The sequence below is a fragment of the Dipodomys spectabilis genome, unplaced genomic scaffold, assembly GCF_019054845.1.
Source record: "Dipodomys spectabilis isolate Male_0828 unplaced genomic scaffold, ASM1905484v1 ptg000024l, whole genome shotgun sequence".
NCBI lineage: Eukaryota > Metazoa > Chordata > Mammalia > Rodentia > Heteromyidae > Dipodomys > Dipodomys spectabilis.
Genome location: NW_024870701.1, coordinates 2,767,699 through 2,793,184, shown reverse-complemented (window position 1 = coordinate 2,793,184; position 25,486 = coordinate 2,767,699). Strand labels below are relative to the sequence as shown.

The 25,486-nt window shown below is 37.0% G+C and overlaps 1 protein-coding gene across 1 annotated transcript in view; it reads right to left on the bottom strand.

Moving 5' to 3' along the window:
* Positions 1 to 25,486, bottom strand: part of Yes1 (YES proto-oncogene 1, Src family tyrosine kinase) — a 71,708-nt gene that overhangs the window by 5,047 nt on the left and 41,175 nt on the right. The window contains exons 2-11 of the mRNA XM_042675169.1: positions 22,284 to 22,556; positions 20,079 to 20,178; positions 16,784 to 16,882; positions 15,282 to 15,385; positions 15,040 to 15,189; positions 13,310 to 13,465; positions 13,014 to 13,193; positions 9,510 to 9,586; positions 6,761 to 6,914; positions 3,737 to 3,868 (exon numbers count right to left, since the gene is read on the bottom strand). Of these exons, the coding sequence (XP_042531103.1) occupies positions 3,737 to 3,868; positions 6,761 to 6,914; positions 9,510 to 9,586; positions 13,014 to 13,193; positions 13,310 to 13,465; positions 15,040 to 15,189; positions 15,282 to 15,385; positions 16,784 to 16,882; positions 20,079 to 20,178; positions 22,284 to 22,548 (1,417 nt within the window). The 5' untranslated portion in view covers positions 22,549 to 22,556. The remainder of the gene's footprint in view (positions 1 to 3,736; positions 3,869 to 6,760; positions 6,915 to 9,509; positions 9,587 to 13,013; positions 13,194 to 13,309; positions 13,466 to 15,039; positions 15,190 to 15,281; positions 15,386 to 16,783; positions 16,883 to 20,078; positions 20,179 to 22,283; positions 22,557 to 25,486) is intronic.

The following is a 25,486-nucleotide window of genomic DNA, read 5'->3' as shown; positions in this document are numbered from 1 at the left end:
AATTTTCTTATACTATATACATTTTGTAACTATGTGGTTAGTTGTATACTCATTTTGGATTTTTTTGTTTTTCTATTTAGCTGACTTTTTGGCTAGTAATATTTCTTGCCTTAAAAGCCTTGCTACGTAGGTTTTTGTTTGGTTAGCATTTGCATAGTGTATATTTTGCTATCCTTTTAATTTCAATCATCTTCTATACTTTATATTCAATGTATGTATGTGTTAACAGAATTACAGCATTTAGTGTGTTTACTTAAAATCTGGTTTTGCCTCTTTGTCTTCTAATTGGACTATTTATTCCCCTTAGATATATTTATGATATAGGTGGATTTAACTATCACCCTGTTTATTATTTGTCCCATATATTCTTTCTTCCCCTCTTGCATTGTATTTTGATTACATAAGAAATTTTCATTATTCTCTATTGTATTGTTTCTTCTCTCGTAGATTTTCCTTTTTTGGTGCTAGGGACCAAATCCACAGACTCAGGCAAGCTGATCTAGTGCTCTGCTGCTGAATTATAACCGATCTCCCAGTTTTTTATTTTACTCCCTTTTATTAGTTTATTGGTTATCACTGAGATTGCAGTGTTTCTTTGGTTTATTTATTGTATTTTAAATACTTTCATGTTTTCTAAATAATGAAGGAAATTTAAATTACCAAATACTCCTTCGTCTTTTCTGCCTTTGATACTCACTGCCATAGAATTTTTTTTTTTTTTTTTTTTGGTCATTGGTGGGGCTTGAACTCTGGGCCTGGGTGCTGTCCCTCAGTTCTTCAGCTCAAGGCAAGTGCTCTACCACTTGAGGTACAGTGCAACTTCTGGTTTTCTGGTGGTTTATTGGCAATAAGAGCTTCACAGACTTTCCTGCCCAGGCTGGCTTTGAACTGTGATCCTCAGATCTCAGACTTCGGAGTAGCTAGGATTACAGGCATGAGCCACCAGCACCCAGCTCAGAATTTTTTTAATTTGTAAGGTAGTTATTGTTTCAGATCAATAGCTTTCTCCCAAGTATTTCAGAACATAATTTCATTTTTTATTGCTTTCATATGTATCTTGACAAAAAGCTATGGGCTATTTGGTTCTGACTTTAGTTATTTAACCATGATAGGCTTGCTTATTTGAAGTTCACTGATTCCTTTATTTATCCTGCTTAACTTTCATAGTTTTTTTTTTTTTTCTTTTTTCTTTTTTAAACTCATTGGATTTAGATTTTGGGCTATCACTTTTTTATGTACTACTACTGTTGTACTTTCTTATCTCCTTCTGGGATTACTAATATGTTCATGTTTTCATACTGTTGTTCCCCCCTCCCCCCAGTATTTTATCTAAAATACTTTGGGTATTTTCTATTAATGTGCCTTGAGTTCACTAATCTTGCCTTCCATGTCTGTCTAATGTGGTCTTAATTTCACATAATGTATTACAGTTCTAAAGTTTCCTTTTGATTCTTCTAATTATATTGAAATTCTCCAGCTTTTCATCACTTTGCTTATCTTTGCTTCCATTTTAAATATTGTTAATTTGAAGTCCTCTGATAACTCCAAGATTCAGATAATCTTTGGGTCCTTATTGATTCTGAATGCTTGATGTCATGTCTTTCTTCCTATGTCTAGTAAAGTTTATTTTATGTTATAACTCATTATATCTTTTGTCTAAAGGGTATTAGGTTGTAGTCTACTATTGGCAAGTTACCTGCTTCTTGTTTGCCAAGGTTTTCCTTTGGTTTTGTTCAGTTTTACTCTTTCTCCTGGGCTTGGGCTTTCTGTTTCCCAATGGCTGTTCATTTTGCCTGTACAGGAACTCCTTGGCACTTTGGATCATCTGAACTCTGTTCCTCTCTTCAAATTCCTAGTGGCTATTTTCTGTTAGGTCTCCCTTAATCTCTCCCTGTATGTGTACAGAGTAGGAGCTCAGCAAGGACTGGTGGGGAATTTGTAAGCAGCGTTTTAGAGTTCTTTAAAGGTGATTCCTTTCTCCCACGACACTACGCTCCGGATTCTAGCACTGGAACCTCTATCTCCTTTGCTCAGTAAGACTGCTGTTTTCTTTTGGGCTTTACTCTTTTAGAAACTGTTTCCTATGCCCTTTTCACAAACTTCCTCAGGGAGAGAGGTGATGCAAATGTAGGGCTCATTTGTGTGCTTGTATAAGGACTGTAGACCTCTCTGTTGGAGGCGCAATGGTGAAACTATTTTTCATTTTTTGTAGTCTGTAGTGAGGTGCTAAAATGGGTATTAGCCATACTAACATGGCTCAAACTTGAAAGTTCCTCATAGTTATAAACTCAAAAGTAAAACTTAATATGGCTTTTTTTTTTTCCAGTAATGATGTTTGTTGAGGGTTCAGTAGGCAGAGCTAAGTTTCACCTGGTGCCATGACTGCCAAGTAATAGTGGTAAAATAAAAAGCAAATGACAGATACAATTGCAAGAGAATGGTGTTACTGCTTGACCATGAAATTTAAGAATGGTTGGTTTTATGAAGATAGAAAAGGGCAGGCAAAAGTGGTAGAATCAAGACTATGGTGTAATAAAAAATTGCTATGGTTGGGGTAGAGTGGGCAAGATGCAAAGAAGGGAAGGAGGTGAGGAAACCTGATGGGATCTGACTTACAGCTGGGGGTATCAGAGAGGAGAGAGACCAGGTGATACCCCAAAGTCCTGAGATTCGCATAGTCGTTTTCCCACAAAGAATCGATTGTATATACTTTAATGTCTCTCAATTATTACCATCTTCAAGAGATGTTCAAGGAATATCAAGCTAGAAGAATATTCAATTATAGCTGAGTTTTGGCTGGGCTCAAATTTCCCTTTATCCCCAGAAACTATAAATTATTTTTCAGAGGAAACCATTTCTATTTTTCATCTTTAATAAAGACAGATAATAGACTATTCTGAGAAGTAATTTTATACAATGGGAAATATATACTAACAAAAATACACTACAGCCTGGGAAGGTGGCTTAGTGGTGGAGCGCTTGCCTAGCATGCACAAAGCCCTGAGTTTGATTCCTCAGTACCACATAATCAGAAAAAGCCAGAAGTGGCATTGTGGCTCAAGTGGTAGAGCACTTGCCTTGAGCATAGACAGGCTCAAGGGCAGTGCCCAGGCCCTGAGTTCAAGCCCCAGGACTGGCAAAAAAAACCAAAACAAAACAACCCCCCCCCCCCCCGAAACCATTACACACATGTCCAGAAAAAAAAATTACTCTGGGGGGAATAAGTGACAAGGACATTTAAGATACAGCATTTTGTGTGTGTGTAGGTAATGGGTCTTGAACTCGGGGCCCAGTGCTCTTACTTGGCTTAATTTTGCTCAAGACTATCACTCTACTATTTGAGCCACATTTCCTCTTCTTGCTTTTTGCTGGTTAACTGATAAGTTTCATAGACTTTTCAGCGCCAGCTGGCTTCAAACCAGTATTCTTAGATTTCAGCCTCCTGAGTAGATAGGATTACAGACATAAGCCTGCTAAGATATGCTTTTGATGAGAGAATGGTCTAGATTAAAAGTCCTTCTGAATAAGTCCTAAAGGAGAAAGCCGAGTTGAACATAGGACATAGACACCAGGTGTGCTTGTTCTACTATCCCCAAGATTACAGTTTCCAACTGACTGCCATATACAATGTCAAAATGAGAAGAAGGTGAGAAGAAAAACTACTCCTTACATTCCTGTTTCAATATACTTTGCTAAGGTCACTGATTAACCAAGAGCTAGTTAAATGCAAACTTACCTGGATACGGTACTCTTCCCTTAGTTACTAGTTCTGTCAGCAGAATTCCAAATGACCACACATCAGACTTTATTGTAAATCGGCCATATAGTGCAGCCTCAGGAGCTGTCCACTTAATTGGAAATTTTGCACCTAAAACAATATTGGGAATCTTATTTGGGTTTTTAAAAAATCCATTTGTGTAAATATAGTGTAAACAGGGTCAATGTCCCCTTTATGTGTTATGTCAAAGTCTTCAAACTCAAGACAGTGCATGTTGAAAATTAATTTCTAAAATTTATACTAAACTAAGTTATAGTTCTTTTTTTAAAAGACATTCAGTAATATTTTTTTTAAAAACCACTCAAGAAAATAAAGTAGAGGCTCTAGAAACAAAAATATAGATTATAAAATCTTTAATTCTGTCAGGTGCTGGTGGCTCATGCCTGTAATCTTAGCTACTAACGAGATCTGAGGATGACTGCAGATCAAAGCCAGCCCAGGAAGAAAAGTCCCCATGAGACTCTCCATGTAACCACTCAAAAACCGAATGTGGTGCTGAGGCTGAAGTAGTAGAGTGCTAGCCTTAAGCACAAAGAGGCTCAGGGACAGTGCCCAGGCCCTGAAATCAAGCTCCACAACTGATTAAAACAAAACTGTAACTTCTAGGGCCAGGTACATGCTCATGCCTGTACTCCCAGATACCTGGGAGAAATCAAGAGGATTATGTTTCAAAGCCAGCCCAGGCAAAAAGCTAGCAAGCCCTCATCTTAATAAGTAAAACTAGATGTGATATGGTACCACATGACTATTGTCTCAGCTATGTAGGAAGCATAAATAGGAGGATCACAGGGTAGGTTGGCCTGAATATAAATGTGAAATGTGCACAAAATGATATGGGACATTCATATACCTTTGGCTTAGACAAAGTTGAGGAGGGGTGATGTCATGGTTCAAGTGGTAGAGGACTTGCCTAGAAAATTCCAGGCCCTGAGTTGAAATCCTCAGAACCATAAAAACAAAACTTTGTTTTGTTTCAGAGATAGGGTCTTGTTACATAGCTCAGGTTAGCCTCAAATTCAAGATTTTCCTGTCTCAGGATCCTGAGTGCTATGATTATAAATACACACCATCAGGATTGACTAAAATCTATAACTATTAAGTATAGTTTGATACCTAGTTACTATAGCTAATTATTGTTGATAAAGACACTCTGTTAGGTTCTAACATCTACTGGTGATTTTTTTCCATCACTCTTCTATTTTTTTTCATCAAGATGGAGTCTCATCAACTTTTTTGTCTAGGCTGTACTGAAACCATGATCCTCCCAATCTTAGGCTCTTTATAGCTAAAATGACAGGCATGAACCATTCCATCCAACTATGGGTCAAGAATGTGTCTTAAGATTTTTTTTTTTAAGCCTGGTGTCAAGCAAATTTCTTCTGATCTCAGCCTCTGAGGTAGAGTTTTCACTGTTACAAATACATAAGGGTAGCAACTACAGTCTAAGTACAAAAAAGTAGTCACAATGGTCCTGGCCTCTCCTATCAATCTTTTTGGTAATACTGGGGACTGAACTCACAGCCTTGCACTTACTAGGCAAGCAAGTGATAATGAATATGACACTCGAGTCATATTCCTATCTTTGTGGCTTCTTTGATTGTCTGCACAGCCCTGGATTTGTTACATCCAGATTTCCTATTACATGAGAAAAAATGACTGCTTGATTGGAAACAAACAAACAAACAAAAAGTACTTGGGTGTTAATCTTCCTTAGTCAGTAACAACAGCACTCTGCCTTTCCAACTTGGGCCCAGCAGAATAGCTTCTGAAAAGAAGGGTAGAGAAAAGAAGGGCCTTTCTGCTACCCACAAGATGGTGACCTGAAAAAACACTATCAACATTCACAAGACCACCCACAGAGTGGGCTTACGGCTGTGTGCTCCTCAGGTATTTCAGATGTGTCTATCAGTAAGAAGCTCAGTTTTGTCTAAGCCAAAGGTATATGAATGTCCCATATCATTTTGTGCCCAGTTATCCAGAAAATGTAATGAAAGCAAATGTTCCCCAAATAAGCTCTATACTTTAGTAATTTATGTCCCACTCAAAAATCTGTAGTCATGGATGAGAACTAACCACAGAATGTCAAATACAATTATAAAATTGCAAGACAAAAAACGAAGAATGGCAGGTTCAAGCAATCTTGCATCATAGGTGCTTGGGAGGTAAAGACTGGCAATTGTAGTTTAGGGGTAACCTCAGCATAAAAGTTCTCAAGACCATCTCAATCAATAAGCTAGGTGTTTATACAGCATGCTCCTGCCATGTCAGTAACAAATGGGAGGCACAGGTAAAGAAGGATATACAGACTTTTATAACCAATATAACCAATGCTAAAAGGGACTGGGTCAAGTGGCTCAAGTGGTAGAATACATGGTTGGCACAGCAGTAGCTGCTTACAAAAAGATTGGAAGGAGATACTCCATCTAGAGGTAACTGTATCAAGGTAGGGAATGTAGGAGGTTGAAAACAAAAGATACTTAAATCAACATTTATCAGCTTTGAAATACTGGCCTAAATGGCCATGGTTAAGTGGAGTAAGGGGGTTAGCCTGTATATTACAGGATGTTTAGCAGTACACTTGCCTTTACTCACTAGATGTTAATAGTAGTGTAAGAGTTGTCACAACCAAAAATATTTCTACATTTTCCCATGCCTCTTAGGGGTGGGGAAATATATTATCCATGATTGAAAATTTCCTATTTAAGGCAATGATTTATGAAGTTTGTTTTTAAAAAGGAATTAAAATAGATATTTTTTATTTGTTGATGTGCTGGAAGAGAATACTATTACTTGCTAGTAGTAGTAGATACTAGTCAAGTTCTTTCCTACTATCAAAAAGCTATGATAGTATCTAATGCATATAATTTTATGAATCAAATAATGGTTTCCGTAAGACCTCCGAGGGGAATTAGAACACTTCTTATTCTTGTAAAACTTTGGGTTTTCAAGAGTGTTAAGACATTTGTTTGGCAGTAATTTTACCTTGTCTTGCTGTGTATTCATTGTCTTCAATTAATCTTGCTAAACCAAAATCTGCTATTTTGCATACAAGATTTTCTCCTACAAGAATATTAGCAGCCCGAAGATCTCGGTGAATATAGTTCATTCTTTCAATATATGCCATACCATCAGCAATCTTGGAAAGAAAACAAAATACTAAACATATAATACAAAGGAAAGCAGGGAGAAACAGTTTTGCTTGATGTCAGATGTATAACTGAAAAACAGATTTGTTATTTCAAAAGATAACAGTAACAGTATAGTAGTGAAAATCTTGGGAAGTAGAGAAGAGGGGATTGTAGTCTAAGGTCAGCCTGGGCAGAAAAGTTTTCAAGACCTCAATTCACAGTGGAGCACAGTGACACACACCTGTCATCAAAACTAGGTAGGAGGCTAAGACTAGAAGGAGGACTGTGGTTCCAGGACAGCTTGAGCAGAAAAGTATGAAAGACTTCATTCTCTGAGGAAGCTAGATGTAGTGGCTAAAGACTATAATCCTAACAATGACAGGTAGCCTATTGTAGGCAGAGCCCAGGTCAAGCACACACCTGAGGTGGAAATAACCAGCAAAAACAGGCACATGTGGCTCATGCCTGTAATCCTTACTACTCAGGAGACTTGAGTTCTGAAGATCTCAGTTTGAAAGTCCATGAAACTCTTATCTCCAATTAACCACCAAAAAGTCAGAAGTGGCACTGTGGCTCAAATGGTAGAGCATTAGCCTTGAGCGAAAAAGCTTAAGGACAGCACCAGGCCCTGAGTTCTAGCCCCAGGACAGACAGACAGACAGACAGAAAGACAGGCAGACAAACAGACAGACTCACACACACACACACACACACACACCACAAAAAAAACAACAAAAATAACCAACAAAAACCAGAGCTGGAGGCATGGCTCATGCTGTACAGTAAGTAGCAGCCTAACAATCATGAGGACCTGAGTTAAAACCTCAAATGCTCTCCACAACAACAAAAAGATAGTACAGGCATAGTCTGGAGGGGAAAAAAATAGGAACAATAAAACAAACCACTGAAATACAAAAAAATCTCTTATGTACTTAGAAAAAAAAAATCTGGAACTGGGAGCTGGTAGCTCATGTCTGTAATCCTGACTACTCAGGAGATTTAAATCTGAGCATCATGGTTCTAAGTCAACCCAGGCAGACAAACTCAAGAGACACTTATAATCTCCAATTAACCACTAGTTGAAGCCCCAGCACCAACACCAAAAAACAAAACAAACAAAATATCTGGGATTACTTAGAACCTCTGGATAGAATCCCATCAAGGCCCACGTCCATACCAGGCAAATATGACTGGTAATCTGTTAGTGTATGGCCTAAGAAAATGACTTTATTTTTTTTGTGTGCAGATACTGGAATTTAAACTCTTGGCTCAGGATCTCTCTTGGCTTTTTTTTTTTTTTGCTTATGGGTGCTCTACCCCTAAAGCCACACCCTTCACTTCTGGCTTTTTCCTGGTTACTGAAATTAAAAGAATCTTGAGGATTTATCTGCCCAAATTGGTTTTGAACCCTGATACTCTGGTCTCAACTGCCTGAGTAGCTAGGATTATAGGTATGAGCAACCTGTGCCCAGCTTCCCTCACTCTCCCCCTAATACTGAGGTTTGAATGTTAAGCACATCTCCTGCCTAATTTTCACATTCAGTTAAAGGACTAAAAAAAGGAGGCAGTGCAATAGAATTTTATGTAGCATTTAGGCCTAACATATTTACCTGTTCTTTTTACAAAAGAGGTGGGCTGATTCCCCTTATATCCAATGTCTAAAAGCCTTGAGCTTAATTAAGGCCTGGCATATGCTTGTCTCATAAGTAAGTTTCTCAGCATAAAGTTTCTCTGAACTGCCAGATTCTATGAGCATGAGGATACTCACTGGGAACTAAGAGCTGCAGAACCAGCATATCAAATGAAACCAGTAAAATACCCCTTGAACATTACCATCAATCTTAACAGAAAGTGAACTTAGAAGAGTAAACAAAGGCTCTTTTTTTCCCCCCTGGTCCTGGGGCTTGCTTGAACTCTGGGCCTGGGCACTATTCCTGAGCTTCTTTGTACTCAAGGATAGCGCTCTACTACTTGAACCACAGAGCCATTTCCAGCTTTTTCTGAGTAGTTTATTGGCGATAAGAGTCTCATGGATTTTCCTGCCTGGCTTTGAACCTTGATCCTCAGATCTCCTGAGTAGCTATGATTACAGGTGTGAGCCACTGGCACCCAGCTACAAAGGCTCATTCTTAACTGTATACTGACATCTTAATTTTTGATTTGTATTATAGTAATAAAAAAATGGAGCACATACTTTAGACATCTAATATTCTCTTTGAAATGACACACACCTATTTTAATTTTCTTAAATTTGTCTGCTAAAATATGAATATAAACTTTACATTTGTAGAAACATTTTCTAAGAGACCATGGGATGTAGTATAGCACTAGAGTAGGAGTTCTACAGCTGATTCTAAGATTGGTTCTGCTGCTAAAAAGCTATGCAAATTTTAGAGACTTCTGGTCTTCAGATACTGTTATCTGTAATATTAGGAGAGTACATCTGATTATCTACAATGTTCCTTCCTCTTCTAAAATTCCATTATTTCATTACATAAAATATAATATTTATAAATCCCTGTTAAGATTCCACATTTACTCTATGTTTTCTACATTTTAAACGTATACTTTCAATTTAGATTAACATATGTATATGCAAATACCTGAGCAGCCATATCGACTAGTTGTGGAAGCTTCAAATACTTTCCATCTCCTTCCTTAAGAAAATCTAATAAGCTCCCTGTAAGAGACAACAAGATTATTTGTGGAAAATAAGCACATTTTATATTAAGATTGAAACAAATACTCCTTCCATCCCCAAACAAATTATCAAACAGCAAAAACTTTTGGCTTTTCATTTTTTGGATGCCTTTTGGCAGATTTGAAATTTAAGGAAGATTCTGGAAAATATTCCCTTAAGAAAACTGAAAACTTCTCTAGATAACACATGAAAAAAGGAAATACATGTAAATTTCCTTATCCCAAGAGAAAACACCACCAGATTAACCTTTTTTCCTTTGGTTGATCAAGTCTTTTTTCCCTTGTTTTGATTCTAACTTTGACTTTAAAAATAGTTTTAAGGCCTATTTTAAGTCAACCTGAAAGAAGAATTCAGATACCTGGGACTATCCTGGTACAGTTGCAACTATACAGAACTGGCTAAATTAGCTGCTATGGAAGTACTGCACTCAATTTTAGCAGAAGACACCAGGAAACAGCAAAGTGCCATGAATATAACAAAGTGAAAGGCTAGGAATGCAAAGTCTGGTTGTTGCTTCTACTGCCAGTTAAAAGTATATCTTGACCTTGTGAAAATTAAAATGTGTTTGTGACTCTAACTAAGTATCACTATTCCACAATACTGTGAAATATGTGAAATTTATGTAATCATCTAATCTCAAGTAAAGAAAACAAAGTAAGAGAAGGGATGGGTTAAGAGAGATGGGTGACAATGTTGTCAGACACTTTGTATTCATATACAGTTTTGTAGAATGGCAACTTCTTTGTACAACTACTTAAAGATAATAATAATAATAAAGTATACCTTGAATTTAGTCAAGAGAAAACAGCAGATGAAACCAATTAAGGCCAATCTTTAAAACATAAACCTGGACCATAAAAAGTAGCAATGCTATGTATGTGAAAAACAAAGGCTGAGGAACAGTTCTAGATTCAGAGACTAAAGAGAAATGAGAACTAAATGTAATATGTGGTTATGGATTGGATACCATGATCAAGGTAGTGTGTAGTTGGTAGACTGGCCAATAGGTAGGGATATCAAATTTCAGGTGAAAAAAAACAACAAAAATAATGGGCAGGTTGGGGTATGTATGACTCAATACTTTGCATCCCCATGTTCCTGAGTTTGATCCTCAGCACCACAGGAAGAAAAAAACAACCATGAAACAAACTAAACAACAACAAAATCACCACCAACAAAACACAGACAAATTTGTCCAGAACAGTAAAGTTTATACTAGAGTACATGAAGCAATGAGTCTGAATGGATTATAGGGGGTTAATGGTTAAGTAACTCAATATTAGAATGGGTGAGGCTGTTAACAAGTTTTGAAACTAGAAAGGGCTTTTGTTACTTGTAATTTAAATTCTTCCACCTGGAAATAATCCTCAGTTACTTGCCAACACAGAATTCTACTATGTCCCTCCAGCTAAATAGTTCTTTAAATTAATATACAGAGCTAAATGAACCATCAGCATTTTCTCCATTTCATCTCTTGTACTATCAATATTTTAATTGTAACATCTACCTTGTCCCTCCTTCCTCTTCTAGTTCATTCAATGTACCCTTTCCAATAGCTTACTGAACAGTTGTTTGCAAGAGAAACTCCTTCTAAAGAATACCAGGCACTTTGGGACTTTCAGAATGTTTTAGCTATCCACTAATAAAAGTTGTAGTGGTTGATTTGCTAGTTTGTAGTTGCTCCTATCACCACTAGATGGAACTACTTCATTGGTCAAAGTAAACTGGAGAGGGTGACATAATTTAGTGATTTAACTAGTCTGATTCAAAATATCAATAAATAAATTTTAAGACAGATCTGATTCAAAATGGGCAAAATACAGTCAGTCATCACATTCTGTGACTATTGATTCCTCTTCTAAAGTGTCACCAGACTAGGAACAGAGAAAAGCAATATTATTCTCTTGATTCTGACAATAATTAACCTTTGTCACGCAAGATCTAGGTTGAAAAGAATGAAGAGCCCTGGCCAGTGGCTCACACCTGTAATCCTAACTACTCAGGAGGCTCAGATCTGAGGATCGTGGTTCAAAGCCAGCCGGGGCAACAAAGTCCAGGAGACTCTTATCTCCAATGAACCACCAGAAAACTGGAAGGGATGCGGTAGAGCGCTGCCTTAAACTGAAGAGCTGAAGGACAGTACCCAGACCCAGAATTCAAGCCCCATGACCACCAAAAAAAGAAAAAGAAAAAAAAAGAGAGAGAAAGAAAAAGAAATGAATGGAGACAATTCCATTGATGGTAGTGAAAAAAGAAAGCTTCTGAAAGTTCTGAGTATATATGGATTGTGGTTATATGAAAATGAGTAGATGGGGCTGGGAAGGTGGCTCAGTGGTAGAGCGCTTGCCTTGCATGCATGAGGCCCTGGGTTCGATTCCTCAGCACCACATAAGCAGAAAAAACAAAAAACAAAGCCGGAAGTGGTGCTGTGGCTCAAGTGGTAGAATGCTAGCCTTGAGCTGAAGAGCTGAGGGACAGCGCTCAGGCCCAGAGTTCAGGCCCCATGACCGGACCCAAAAAAAATGAGTAGAAATGAATTCCTTTAACTTTACTTTTCTGCATAAGCATCTTTCTGATTTTACTATTTTAATTCCATATATTTACAATTTTTTATTTTTCACTTCACTACTTTCCATTTTCTTTAGTTAAATTTATTTTCAAAACAGATTCTGCCTGCTTAATTTCTTTCTAAACATTGTAGTATCCTCTGGAAAAACTGAAAGTAATAATTTTTCTATAAAGTATTACATTTCCTCTTTTCAGATTCCTGTATAAAAATCTTGAACGTACTAAAATAAAAATGTATGTATAAAATTAGATTTACTTTTTTCTGTTTCTCTCTCTCTCTCTTTTCTGGTGTCAGTTCTGGGGTTTAAACTCAGAACATAGGTGTTATCTCTGAGCTTTTTTTTTTTTTTGCTCAAGGCTAGTGCTCTGTCACTTGAGCCATACCTCCATTTCCAGCTTTTTGGTGGTTAATTGGAGATAAAAATGTCTCACAACATTTCCTGCCTGAGTTAGCTTTGAATCATGAAATTCTCAGATCTCAACTTCCTAAGTAGCTAAGATTACAGGTGTGAACCACTGGCATCTGGCCATAGACTTACTTAAAAAAATTTTTTTCCAACATAAATAGTCTTAAAAAACACACACACACACACACCAGGGCTGGGAAGGTGGCTCAGTGGTAGAGTGCTTGCCTTGCATGCCTGAGGCCCTGGGTTCGATTCCTCAGCACCACATAAGGAAATAGAAAAAAGCTGGAAGTGGCACTGTGGCTCAAGTGGTAGAGTGCTAGCCTTGAGCTGAAGAGCTGAGGGACAGTGCCCCGGCCCAGAATTCAGGCCCCACAACCGGACCCCCCCCCAAAAAAAAAAAAAAAAAAACCACACCAATATATACATACCTTTTGACATAAATTCCGTGACAATATAAATTGGCTCTTCAGAAACCACAGCATATAGTGGAACAAGTTTGTCATGTCGTAATTTTTTCATTATCTGAGCTTCTTGAAGAAAAGCTTCTGGCATCATTGTACCTGGTTTTAGTGTTTTAATTGCTACTTTTGTGGTTCCATTCCATGTTCCTACAGAAATAACACCTTTTACTACTTCAGCATATGTTTTAAGAGATTTCATAGCAAACTTCAGTGAATAACAGTTAACTACTTAAACATATAAACTAGAATTTTGGAATTCTTACCCATCCATACTTCACCGAAGCATCCTTGTCCTAGTTTAACCTCTAGTCTCAATGACTCTCGAGGAATTTCCCAAGCATCTCTTGCTAGACCTTGAGTCTGGGGTTTCACAGTTGGACAAACAGTTGTTAACTTGTGGCATAAACCATCAGCATGATCTAAATAAATAAATAAACTACACTGTAAAATGCATTACAAAATTAAGCTACATAAACATAGTATATAATTGTTTTTAAAAAGCCTGAATGTAGAAAAATAACAATGTTTTATCAACTTTATTCTAAAAACATAAAGAAGCAAAAACAGAAGTGAAATGTTATAAATATGTATTTTTTTACATTATTATCTACTATATACTATGTTCTAGCTAGTGTGCTAATACACTATATACATTTCATGTAAATGAGGCTTGGAAAGTTATGAAACTCTCCCAAGGCTCCAAAATTAGTAAAGCCATGAAATTTAAATCTAGGTCTGTCTACTTCCAAAGGTTTGGTTTTGATCACTAGGATTTATTTATTCCCTAACTATTATTAGTTACATAAAATAACCACTAATTTATAACACTAAAAATCAAGGAAGAAGTCCTTTAAGGAGACTGAATTTTAAATAGAGGAGACACAAAACCAGGGAACGCAGATTTGTGAGGGCATTATTTGTACACCTTATTATTCAATTGTATGAGGTACTCCTCCCATTCTTATGTAGATATCACACCAATTACATTCTTACAAGGGCAATTAGAAGTGATGAATCTTCTTGGTGACATGTTTGATCAATGTCAAGACTACTGATTGACTTGGTAAGACTCAATTTGCAACACGCTGTCACTGCGGAAAAAATTACTATGGAAACTTCCCCTCTTGTAGTGCTATCATGTTAACACTTTGATCTGCATTCAGATATCAAATTGGCAATGAGAAGTTTTGAGACACAATACTCTAGTAATGAATACTTTCCAAAGGACCTTGAAAGACAAGAATGTCTACGGTTGCTTTAATTTTCTAGGATAAGACAGACAAAATTTCATTGTGTTTGAATCTTAAAAGGTACATTTACCTCCCCCCCCACCCCCACAAAGGCAAAGTAATCCAAGAGAGCATCGGAGATAAAGTGTTTAATTTTGCCTACTTATTTATGCCCTATTAATGTCTATAATGAAATTTTTGTTCTTTTTAAAACATTTTCAATTCATCTTGAAATCTATGCTATAAAATGAATTCTAATGTAAACATTAAGCCAGCGAGATATAAGAATTATATGAGGGGCTGGGAAGGTGGCTCAGTGGTAGAGCGCTTGCCTTGCATGCCTAAGGCCCTGGGTTCAATTCCTCAGTACCACATCAGAAAAAAGAAAAAAGCCGGAAGTGGTGCTATGGCTCAAATGGTAGAGCGCTAGCCTTGAGCTGAGGGACAGCGCCCGGGCCCAGAGTTCAGGCCCCACGACTGGACTCCCCTCCCCCCCCAATAAAAAAGAATTATAATGACAGTCTGAGTTTAGCACATTATCTAATAACCTAATTCAGATACTAAGTATTACCTGTTTTATTTTTTTAGGGATAGGGTCTTAATTTATTGCCCAGGCCATATCCAGCTTTTGTTTCCCATTTTAAAATTAGAATATAAATATTTACTGGGCACATGCTATGTATAAGTGTTAAGAAGTTTAAGACTTGGTTTTGTCTTCATAGAGGATGAAGAAATAAATTTTACCTCTGAAATAATTCACCTACCTGTGTAGTGTTTCACCAATTTCTGTAGAGTATCAAATTGTGCTCTGGTTGTAATATAGTATCCACCATTGTCAAGTTTTCTAATTTTGTAGTGTTTCACATTGTCGCCCCTTACCTCATCCCAATCACGAATAGAGAGGGAATAAGCACCTAGGTGTAAAAATAAATTCCTTTATTATACCTTCCTCAAAATATTGCTCACGGCAATTTTCTACTTACATTAGTGTAATAACAGTTCATACCTTTAGTAGTTTCACTTTCTCTTACTAAGAATATACCTCGTTGGTTGCCAGGATTCAGCAATAACCTTTCAGCATCTTTTCTTCCCATTTTGCCAAAATACCATCTGGAAAAAAAATTAATGGTACTGCAAGTTGGAAAAATATGAAAGTCAAAAAACCATACATAAATACCAGTAAGAAGGGAACACAATAGGGAGAATGACAAGGCATGGCATACAACCCAGGTTTTTATTTTTTAATCCGAAATATAAATGTGGCGATGTTCTAGTAGTCACATTTATAGTATTTTCATATATAGATTACTCAAAATTTCTCTTGAACTCTACCTAGAAGTCCTAGAAATAGTAAAAGAAGGAAAGAGAATACAGACCCTTTCTGTCAGTGACAGAGGGAAATGCCTGAGTACAATGAGGAGAACAGAAGTTATTCTCTAGGAATAGAGTGATCACCTATATTCAGTAAGATGCAAGTATAAGTTTCATGAGTTTGACTTAATAGAGGTGAATGACTAAAAATGACAATTTCCGCTATGGAAAAATTTACTGAATACTGGAGAAGACAAAGAAAGAAATAAAAAGCAACAAATAGAGTAGAAAAGAGTCATTGAGATAAAATATGCATCACTAATAAAAAGCAAGCAAATACTGAAACAGTATCTACTATATATGCATGGAACTGTGCTAAGTGCTCTAAAGTGAAAATGAAGTAGCATTTATGGACCAGGTAAACTGGTTTGACCTAAAAGTTGTAACCAAAAGTTACCTACTCTCTCTCATTTTTTTTTTTTTGGTTGAGAGTGGTGCCTGAACTCTTGGTGCTGTCCTTCAGCTCAAAGCTAGCACTCTACCACTTGAGCCATGGGGCCACTTCTGGCTTTTTCTGCTTATGTGGTGCTAAGGAATCGAACCCAGGACCTCATACATAAAAGGCAAGCACTCTACCACTGAGCCACCTTCCTAACCCACCTACTCATTTTTAAAAGCTGTAAGAATATTACCATAGAACTAGGTCTCCCAGTTGTTCACATTTTGCTTTGTTGTACTCACTCGTGTGTATGTGTGTGTGTACCTGCTCTTTCACTATTGGAAGTTGCAAACATGTTGCAATCATTAATACTTCAGTGTGAGTTTCCTAGAAGACAAACATATTCTCCTACACAAGCACAATGTAAGTACCTGACAAGAAATTTACATGATATAATACTAACTGAAGTATATAACTGAAGTGAGTTTGTAGAGTATGTAAAGAATGAATATAATTTTTAAAAAACAAGTAGAAAAATAGAGAGGAGGCATAATGCAGTATGGTTAATACAGATTCATCTGATACTGAGTAGATATAATATTAATTATTAATTTTCAACTTGTGTCTATTAATATGATACATTAGCTGTATTAAAAGTAGTATGTAATTGTGTGTGTGTAAAGTTGTGGTTAAGTAGAATGTGCATTAAAACATTTTTAAAGTCAAAATAATAAATAAAATATGAAGTATTGCCATACTCTTCTGCCTGAATGGAATCTGCAGGCGCTACATAATTGCTAGGGATATAACCGTTCTTTCCTGTAGCAATTGATCTTGCTTCCCACCAGTCTCCTTCCCTGTAACACATAAAACAAAAGTTACCAGTTAAGACTATTGTACCAAAGTTCTTGTCTGAAGCAAGTAAAAGGTATTATTTCTATTTTGCAATGTAAGCACTCATTTGTTCAAGAATTCAAAGGAACAACATTTAAAAGATAGGTTACATGAGTTAAGACTAAACAAAAGTAAAGCTGTAAAGTTATATACGTCTGCTCCAAACCAGCAAGAAAACCCCTCAAAACATCAGATACTTCTACCACTTAAGGCCCATCTCCAATCTTGCTTTTCAATGGTTATTTTTGAGACAGGTTCTCATTTTGGCCTCAGTGAGCACCTGAGCTGTGATCTGCCTACTTTAGACCTCCCATGGTTGCTGGAAGCACAGGTGTACATCAGTGAACTCAGATGTGAGTTGAGATCTTGAAGCTGTCCTTGAACCAAGATTCTTTCATTCTCAATCTCCCAAGTATCTAGGATTATATGCATGACCCCCTGGCAACTAGTCACATGCTTAAGCTTAAATTTTAGTTATGATTTTCTTTTTTTTTAATTAACAAGTTTTTTTTATTGTGAAAATACCGTACAGAGGGGTTACAATTACATGAGCAAGGTAATGAGTACATTTCTTATCAAGCATTGCTGTTTTCTCCTTTGTTTCCTGCCTGCCCTCCTATCTCCCCCCAGCCCCTTAGTTATGATTTTCTATGTTATTCTTTCAACCTAAGATAGTAAAATGCTGACTAGAGTTGGGGAGATAAATCTTTCAAATTATTCTGTTTGGACTACTTCTAAAAAAAAAAATTTTTTTTGGGCTGGGAATGTGGCTTACATCAAGAGTGCTTGCCTAGCATGCATGAAGTCCAGGGTTCCATTCCTCAGTATCACATATAAAGAGAAAGCAGGAAGTGGTGCCATGGCTCAAGTGGTAGAGTACTAGCCTTGAGCAAAAGATGCTTAGGGACAGTACCCAAGCCCTGAGTTCAAACCCCAGAACTGGCATTAATCAATCAATCAATCTTCAAATAGCTGTAGTAAGGGGGGGAGGGGTGTCTCAATTTAACATGTTCATTTATATATACAATGCCTTTTTTTTTGGCCAGTCCTGGGGCTTGAACTCAGAGCCTGGCTGCTATCCCTGAGCACCTTTGTGCTCAAGATGAGCACTCCACCACTTGAGCCACAGCACCGCTTCTGGCTTTTTCTGAGTTTACTGGAGGTTAACAGTCTCATGGACTTTTCTGACTGAGCTGGCTTTGAATTGTGATCCACAGATCTCAGCCTCCTGAGTAGCTAGTACACGGACACCCATGTACAATGCTTTTTGATCAGTGTCACCTTATCCTTCTCCCTCTCTCATCTATCCCTTTTCCGCTTGTCTTATTTTCTATTTATTTTCACATTGAATTTTATGACTGTATTTGCCCACCATCCCTCTCTCCATTTGTCTACTCCTTCCTCTTAGCTCCCATGTCCTTCATACATGTTTCAGCTTCCCAACATTCATTCTCTTACATGACCTATTGATTGCTTCACAGGATGTATGGAAAACAGATAGTCCTTAACCTCATGGAGCCCACCATCTTCACTGATACTGACACTTTTTGAGTTGATAAATCTGTTGTTTATTAATACTTGTGACCGCTACCCACTAGATAAACAGAAGCAGCATCCTGATTATGACAAGCAAATATATCTCCAGTATCTCAAGTATCTCCTAAGCCACTCTGAATGACAGGCCAAGTGACAAAGTATAATTTAAAATTTGATGAGAATATGACTGAGGTTTGCACAGGGTGCTATAATAAATACCCAAGAGAAACAATAAACAGGGTGTGGGGACCAAGCTAGGTATGAGAGGCATCATTTAGAAGAGACCTATGAACTATATTTTAAAGAATGAGTAGGGTGGTAAGACAAAAGAAATGAAGACTGGCAGTGTGGCTTTAGTGACAGAACACTTGCCCTACACACAAAAAACAGAAGTCACACACGGACATGGAGAGAGTGGAAACTCCAGGACATTGAGAATATTTCAATTACTTCAGTATGGGTGTGTGATAGAGTGAGTAAAGAGAAGCAGACACAGCAAACCCCCAATGCATGATTATCGTTGCTGTTGTTTTTCTTTTATCTTGATAGTATTATTGGCTATGGAAGGATTTTAAGGCAGAAAGACAAAATCATACTTTATTTTCTAGAACAACAATTGGCAATGGATGGAAATAAAGATAAGGAAAAACGTGACTGGAAGCAAGGAGCCCATAGTATGTGATTTGAGATATTACAAAATGGCTGCTAGGGTTGTTAACAAAATTATTGTTTTTCCTAACAAGCACCAAGTTTTTTTGGTGGATCACTAAGTGACAAAAAGTCTAAGAGTCAAATAAAGAGAAAACAATTTGGTACATTTGGGGAAATAAGGATTTCTTACCTAATTTTTCCCTTGTATATTTTAGGAAAAATGAAATCTTTGGTGTTAAGGTGGTTGAATAGATCAAAATACCTCACAAACATGTAAAAAATAGAATGAGACCAGCCACTGGTCATTCATGCAGAGGATAGTGATTTGAAGTCAGCCAAGGCAAAAAGGTCTGTGAGACTTCAAGATAAGCAGCCAAAAACTGGACTGGAAGGGTGTGGCTTAAGTGGCAGAGAGGGAGGAAGAAGTTAAAAACTATTTTTAAAAGGGAAAGAGCAATAATAAAGTTACACTGGGGGTCAATCTGACCAAAGTACATGTGTATTTGTATGAAAGTATCACAAAGAAACCCCTTTGCACTCTAGTAAAGAAATAGCATCTTTATATCATCTGGTAATTACATAGAATTCTCGTTATAAGCATTTTTTTCTTTTGTTTTTGGGATACAATCTTGATATGTAATCCAGGATAGACAGGATCTATGTAGATCTAGACTGGCCTCAAAACTTGTGGATCTTCCTGCCTCAGCCTCCTGGCTGTTGGCATTATAGATGTACACTATCACACCCAGAAGTCTTCATTATTAAACCTACTGTTTTGTGGGAGTGTAACTTCTGCTGCAGTAGTATTATGCCATGTATCTCAAGAAGCCAAACGCATTATCCTATCCAACTCAACGGTCAGAGACTTAGGCCTCTTTCTCATCTTCAGATCATTAATCAGTTTAATGGTTTTGATGTAAAGATCAGGTTTCTGCCAACAATTCTCTCTCACAAAATATTCATAGTACTTACGTATTGTTAATTATTTGAAATCTTTCCCCCTTCTTAAATGAAAGGTCTTCTGTAGTTCTGGCTTCATAATCATATAAGGCCACAAATATAGTAACACCACCTGGCAGAGGAAGAAAGAATCAAGGTAAATGATACAGATAAATCAATAAAAAAGAAATAAAGAACTACTGCCTGCAAAAAAGAAAGAAATAAAGAAAAAAAAGCTTGGGGTCAGTGTCCTCCTTAGTCTCTAGATTTATTTTTAAAATAAATTAGGCTTTGGACAGCTGCAGTTTCATAGAATGTTCTTTGAGATTTTCCATGAAAATAGTCTCTAAATCATAAAATTTTATCGATGAAGAGGAATAAGTTAAATTTCAGTTTATGAAGGAATATTTCTGGTTTGAAAATACAACTTTCAAGTCAGTCCTTTAGAAGGATGACTGACACTGATCTTCTTTCTTCTTTTTTATCTTCTCAATTTCTTAGAAGCAATGGTTGTACATTTCCCCCCACAGTCATTAACAGGAATTATTAAGATTTAATAGTTTTTTTTAAATTTCTGTACCCTTTGTCTTATATGTAAGTTCATCTGATTTGGGGAGGGGAACTGGAAGCAAAGAAATGGGAACAAAGGGCGAACTAATTCAGCAGTGATATTCACCAGACACTATGTTGGAAATGAACTATACAACTTGAGCAGAAGAGGGGTCAGAAGGGGAAAAACTGGAAGAGAATGAAGGAAGAGGTGACAATGTCCAAAAAGAAATGTACTTAATACCTGACTTACATAACTGTAATCCCTCTGTATATCACCCTTACAATAAAAATTTTAAAAATATATAAAAGATTTAATAGGATTATTTATTTATACTTATTGTAAAACAAGTCACATTTGTCTTAGAAATTAAATTATATGGCTGACAGGAGTTCAAGCATACATTCCCCAAAACCCTGTCACATTTAACAACATGTGCACAAGGAGATGAGCATACTACACAACCAAACTTTGTGTGCAATCTAAATAAATTACAACAGAACAGATGTATGCAATATGTTCAACATTTCAGTGTCCACAATTACTCAAGGCAGGTAATTCTGGTATTCTCATTATTCTGTTTTTTAAAAATTGTATACATTTATTATGTATAATATAATTTTAAATTGTGTAAATTATAGAATTTATTATGGAATAAATTATGATTTAAGCTAAGTAGCCTACCTATTACCTCACAGTCATCATTTTTTGTTAAGAAAACAATTTTCAAGAATACAATAGTTATTATCTACATATTTTGTTATTAATGGCTAATATTATTATTAATGACATATTTCCCCCATGGTATCCTTTTGAACATTTTAAGATTTGTGGTATGGGAGAGCAAACCCAGAACTTCAGGCCTGCAAAGCAAGTTGTCTACTACTGAGCATTAGCCTCAGGCCTGAACAATATATTCTTAATCTGAGCATGTATATCCTATACTCAGTACAATCCACTGACTTGCCAGAAACATTATTAGTTTATATCCATCTACTCATGGGTATAAAATGGAGGAAATTTGAGGAGCTAAAAAATCATTTAAGGGCTGGGAAGGAGGCTCAGTGGGGTAGAGTGCTTGCCTTGCATGCATGAAGCCCTGAGTTGGATTCCTCAGCACCACATAAGCAGAAAAAGCTGGAAGTGGCGCTGTGGCTCAAGTGGTAGAGCACTGTCTTTGAGCTGAAGAGCTGAGGGACAGTGCCCAGGCTCACAATTCAGGCCCCACGACAGGCAAAAACATAAAAATAAATAAATAAATAAATTTAAACTCTTTTTCCTTTCTAAAGTCAACAGTATCTGATAGAAACAAACATTCTGTTACTGCTACATTGCCATCTAACTTTTATTTACTAACTGCTATAGTATTTTAATATTTATAGCTAGCATTTTATAGTCCTGAGAATTAATAAACTTCCAGAGGGACTGATGGAAGTTTTAATCCAGTGCCCGCCACACAGACACCCAATAATTACTTGGACAATGAGTTAATAATTAGTGGTATAAACCAGCACATGATAATCTTTAGATCATCATTAAGTTTCCCCAAACCATATCCATGTACATACTGACTAATTTCTCTTAGATTTTAATCTGTACACGTAAGTTTCTGGCAGACAGAGTTTAAGTAAGTACTGCATAAAGTTATATGCAGTATAACTCAGCATAACTGTCAGTTTAAGTCTCACCTGTTAAGCCAGTTGGATATGAAGTTGGCACCACAGAGAATGAAGAAGATGCTCCCCCAAAAGGAGTTACTCCTGAGGATCCTCCAAATGGTGTCATGGAAAGATTGCTAAAATTAACTGAAGCTCCCTTTGCTGATGATGATGGTGTCACTGTAGTGTGGTCTGCTACATAATGGCTGACACTTGTACTGACAGGCTCTGGAGGGTTTTCAATCGTATATTTGATGGCTGGACTTTTGTTTTCTTTACTTTTAATGCAGCCCATTATCAAATCTACAGAGGTAAGAAAGACAAAACATTTGAGTAGTTAACATGCAGGATACTTTAAAAGGTACAGCTGTGAGGCGCTGGTGGCTCACACCTATAATCCTAACTACCCAGGAGGCTGAGATCTGAGGATCACTGTTCAAAGCCAGCGGGGCAGTAAAGTCTGTGCGACTTTTATTTCCATTAACCACCAGAAAACCAGAAGTGAAGCTGTGGCTCCAGTGGTAGAGTGCTAGCCTTGAGCTGAACAGCTAGGAACAGCACCCAGGCCCAGAGTTCAAGCCCCATGACTGACAAAAAAAAAAGATACAGCTGAAAAGATGACTTGAAAGACGTAATATTAGTGAAAAGTAACATTAAGCAAAAAAAGGCTGAAAAATACAATCTCTTTCCCACATTCATTTTTATTACAATTTTGCTAAAGCTCTATTCCAATCACATCATTCCACTCCTGATAGTCCAATAATGACATGCCATAGTAGCTGGGAAAATCATAAACTCTGAAACCAGAAGTACACACTTGAATCCTGGTTTCCTACTTAGCAGCACAGTGATTTCAGAAATGATGCTTAATCTCTCTGCACTTTGATTATTTTTTAAAAAAAGTATCACCTATATCATATGGTTTATTCTGAGGAGTAACTTTATTACAAGTTCTAGACAATCTAACACAGTGAGTATTATCAAGTATTGTTGTATGTTACTTACAATAGCATCAATGCAATAACCTGAGGCACAAATATAAATCACATAATTTTAAACTTTCTGTAGTGATGTATGCATGTAACCCCATCTAATGTGTGGCAGAGATGGTAAGATCATAGTTGAAATCCAACCTAGACAAAAAGCTATTGAGACCCAATCTCAAACAACAAGTCAAGCATGGTAGTATACACACTGTAACCCCAACTATATGAGAGGTGTAAGTACGAGCATCACGGTCCCAGCTTCTGGCAAACATACGAGACCCTATCTGCAAAATAACTGAAAGTAAAATGCAAGAGATGTGTGAGGACCTGAGTTCAAGCCCTATTACCACAAAAACAAAACCAAACCAAAGCAACCACAATAACAAAAACCTTTCTTGGAATCAGAATGAAAATGTACAAAAAAACCGTACAAAAATCCTTTAAAATATAAATTCTTTCAATGAGATTAAAATCACAGCATATGCTTTCACTTATAGATATCTCAATTTATACTAGTCACATTTCAAGAGTTCAATAACTGCATGTGGCTAGTAGGATGAATCTTACTCCTTACTCCTTTTCCTTTATCAATCAGCAGACATGCCACTAATGCTTACCAAATTGAACTCTCTACTTACTTTTCTATCCTCCAACTTTTTCTCCTACTTATACTTCCATGTACACACACACACACACACACACACACACACACACACACACACACACACACACACACACACACACACACACACACACACACACACACACACCTTGTTCTCCCAATGCTCTGTGTTTTACTTTTTTGGGGGCGGAGGTACTTTCCTTCCTAAAACTGGTCCCTATCCAAAAGACTCCCCCACATCTTGTCCTGCTAAAACCCTAATTACACACAGATGGTCATGACAAACGTTATTTTACACCCAGGCTCGCCGTGGCAATAGTAAAATCTTTTCCCTTAAAACCACAATGTCCTTTTGGGAAGATTTTTTTTTTGGTATGGAACTCGAAATTTATTCCATTTTGTAGGTTTTTAATTTCTTCTTCTTTATTTGTGGCTTATTGGTCTAAAATTCCCAACTTAGCTCCAAATTAGTAGTAATGTAATCTTTAAAAACTTTTTTTTACAATTGTCTTTAAGTAGTTTGTACAAAGGGTCTCACCTTATCAGTTTATGAGTACAATGTATATTGATCAATGTCACACCTCTCATTTCTCCAATCCCATCCATACCCTCAAGTCACCTGGTTTCATTCTACATATGTACACTGAATATAATGACTGTATTGGCCCACCCTTCCTTTCTCCATGTGTCCCCCTATCTTAAAAAAAAAACCCCAAAACATGTTTTAGAATCATGGTATTCGTTTTGCTAAGCTGTTCTGTTACTTATTCAGGAGTTAACACCATCAGAATCCACTCAAATATGCCATTATTTAGTAAATATGTACATTTAGTAAATGTTGTGATACACATGTGCATTTGACCTTGTTTATGATTCCATATATGCTTATAATTTAGCAAAACATTGTTAAAAGTGTGCTGGGAGCCAGTAGTTCTCACCTGTAATCCTAGCTATTCATGAGGCTGAAATCCAAGAGGAATGGGGTTCAAAGGCACCCTGGGCAGAAAAGCTCACTAGAATCCATCTCCAATTAAAACAGAGCTGAAGGCTTGGCTCAAGTGGTAGAGTACCAAGAGTGAGTAGGCAGGCTAACAAGAGTGCCAGTCCCTGAGTTCAAGCCATCGTACCAGCACATACACAAGAGTTGCTTAACTCACATCTTACTCAATGTATATTCTATAAATGTGGCTTGCATTTAGGTTTGTTAAACATTACAAAATATATACTATTCTGTTCACTTAATAAGCACTAATGTCAATTTCATTAATTTATCTACTCTCTTTTTTGGTGGTAATACTGTTTGAATTCAGGGCCTTGCACTTGCAAGGCAGGCAAGCTACCACAGACCCATGACTCCAACTTCATTTTGTAAGAGTTATTTGTTTACTTATTTACTTATTTTGTGTGTGCTGGTCCTGGGGCTTGAACTCAGGGTCTTGGCACTGTCCTTGAACTTTTCTGTCCAAGGTTATGCTATACCAAGTGAGCCACAGTTCCATTTCCAGCTTTTTTTGGTGGTTAACTGCAGTCTCACGGACTTTCCTGACCAGGAAGGCTGGCTATGAACTACAATCCTCAGTTCTCAGTCTTCTGAATGGATAGGATTAGAGGTCTGGTCTGAGCCA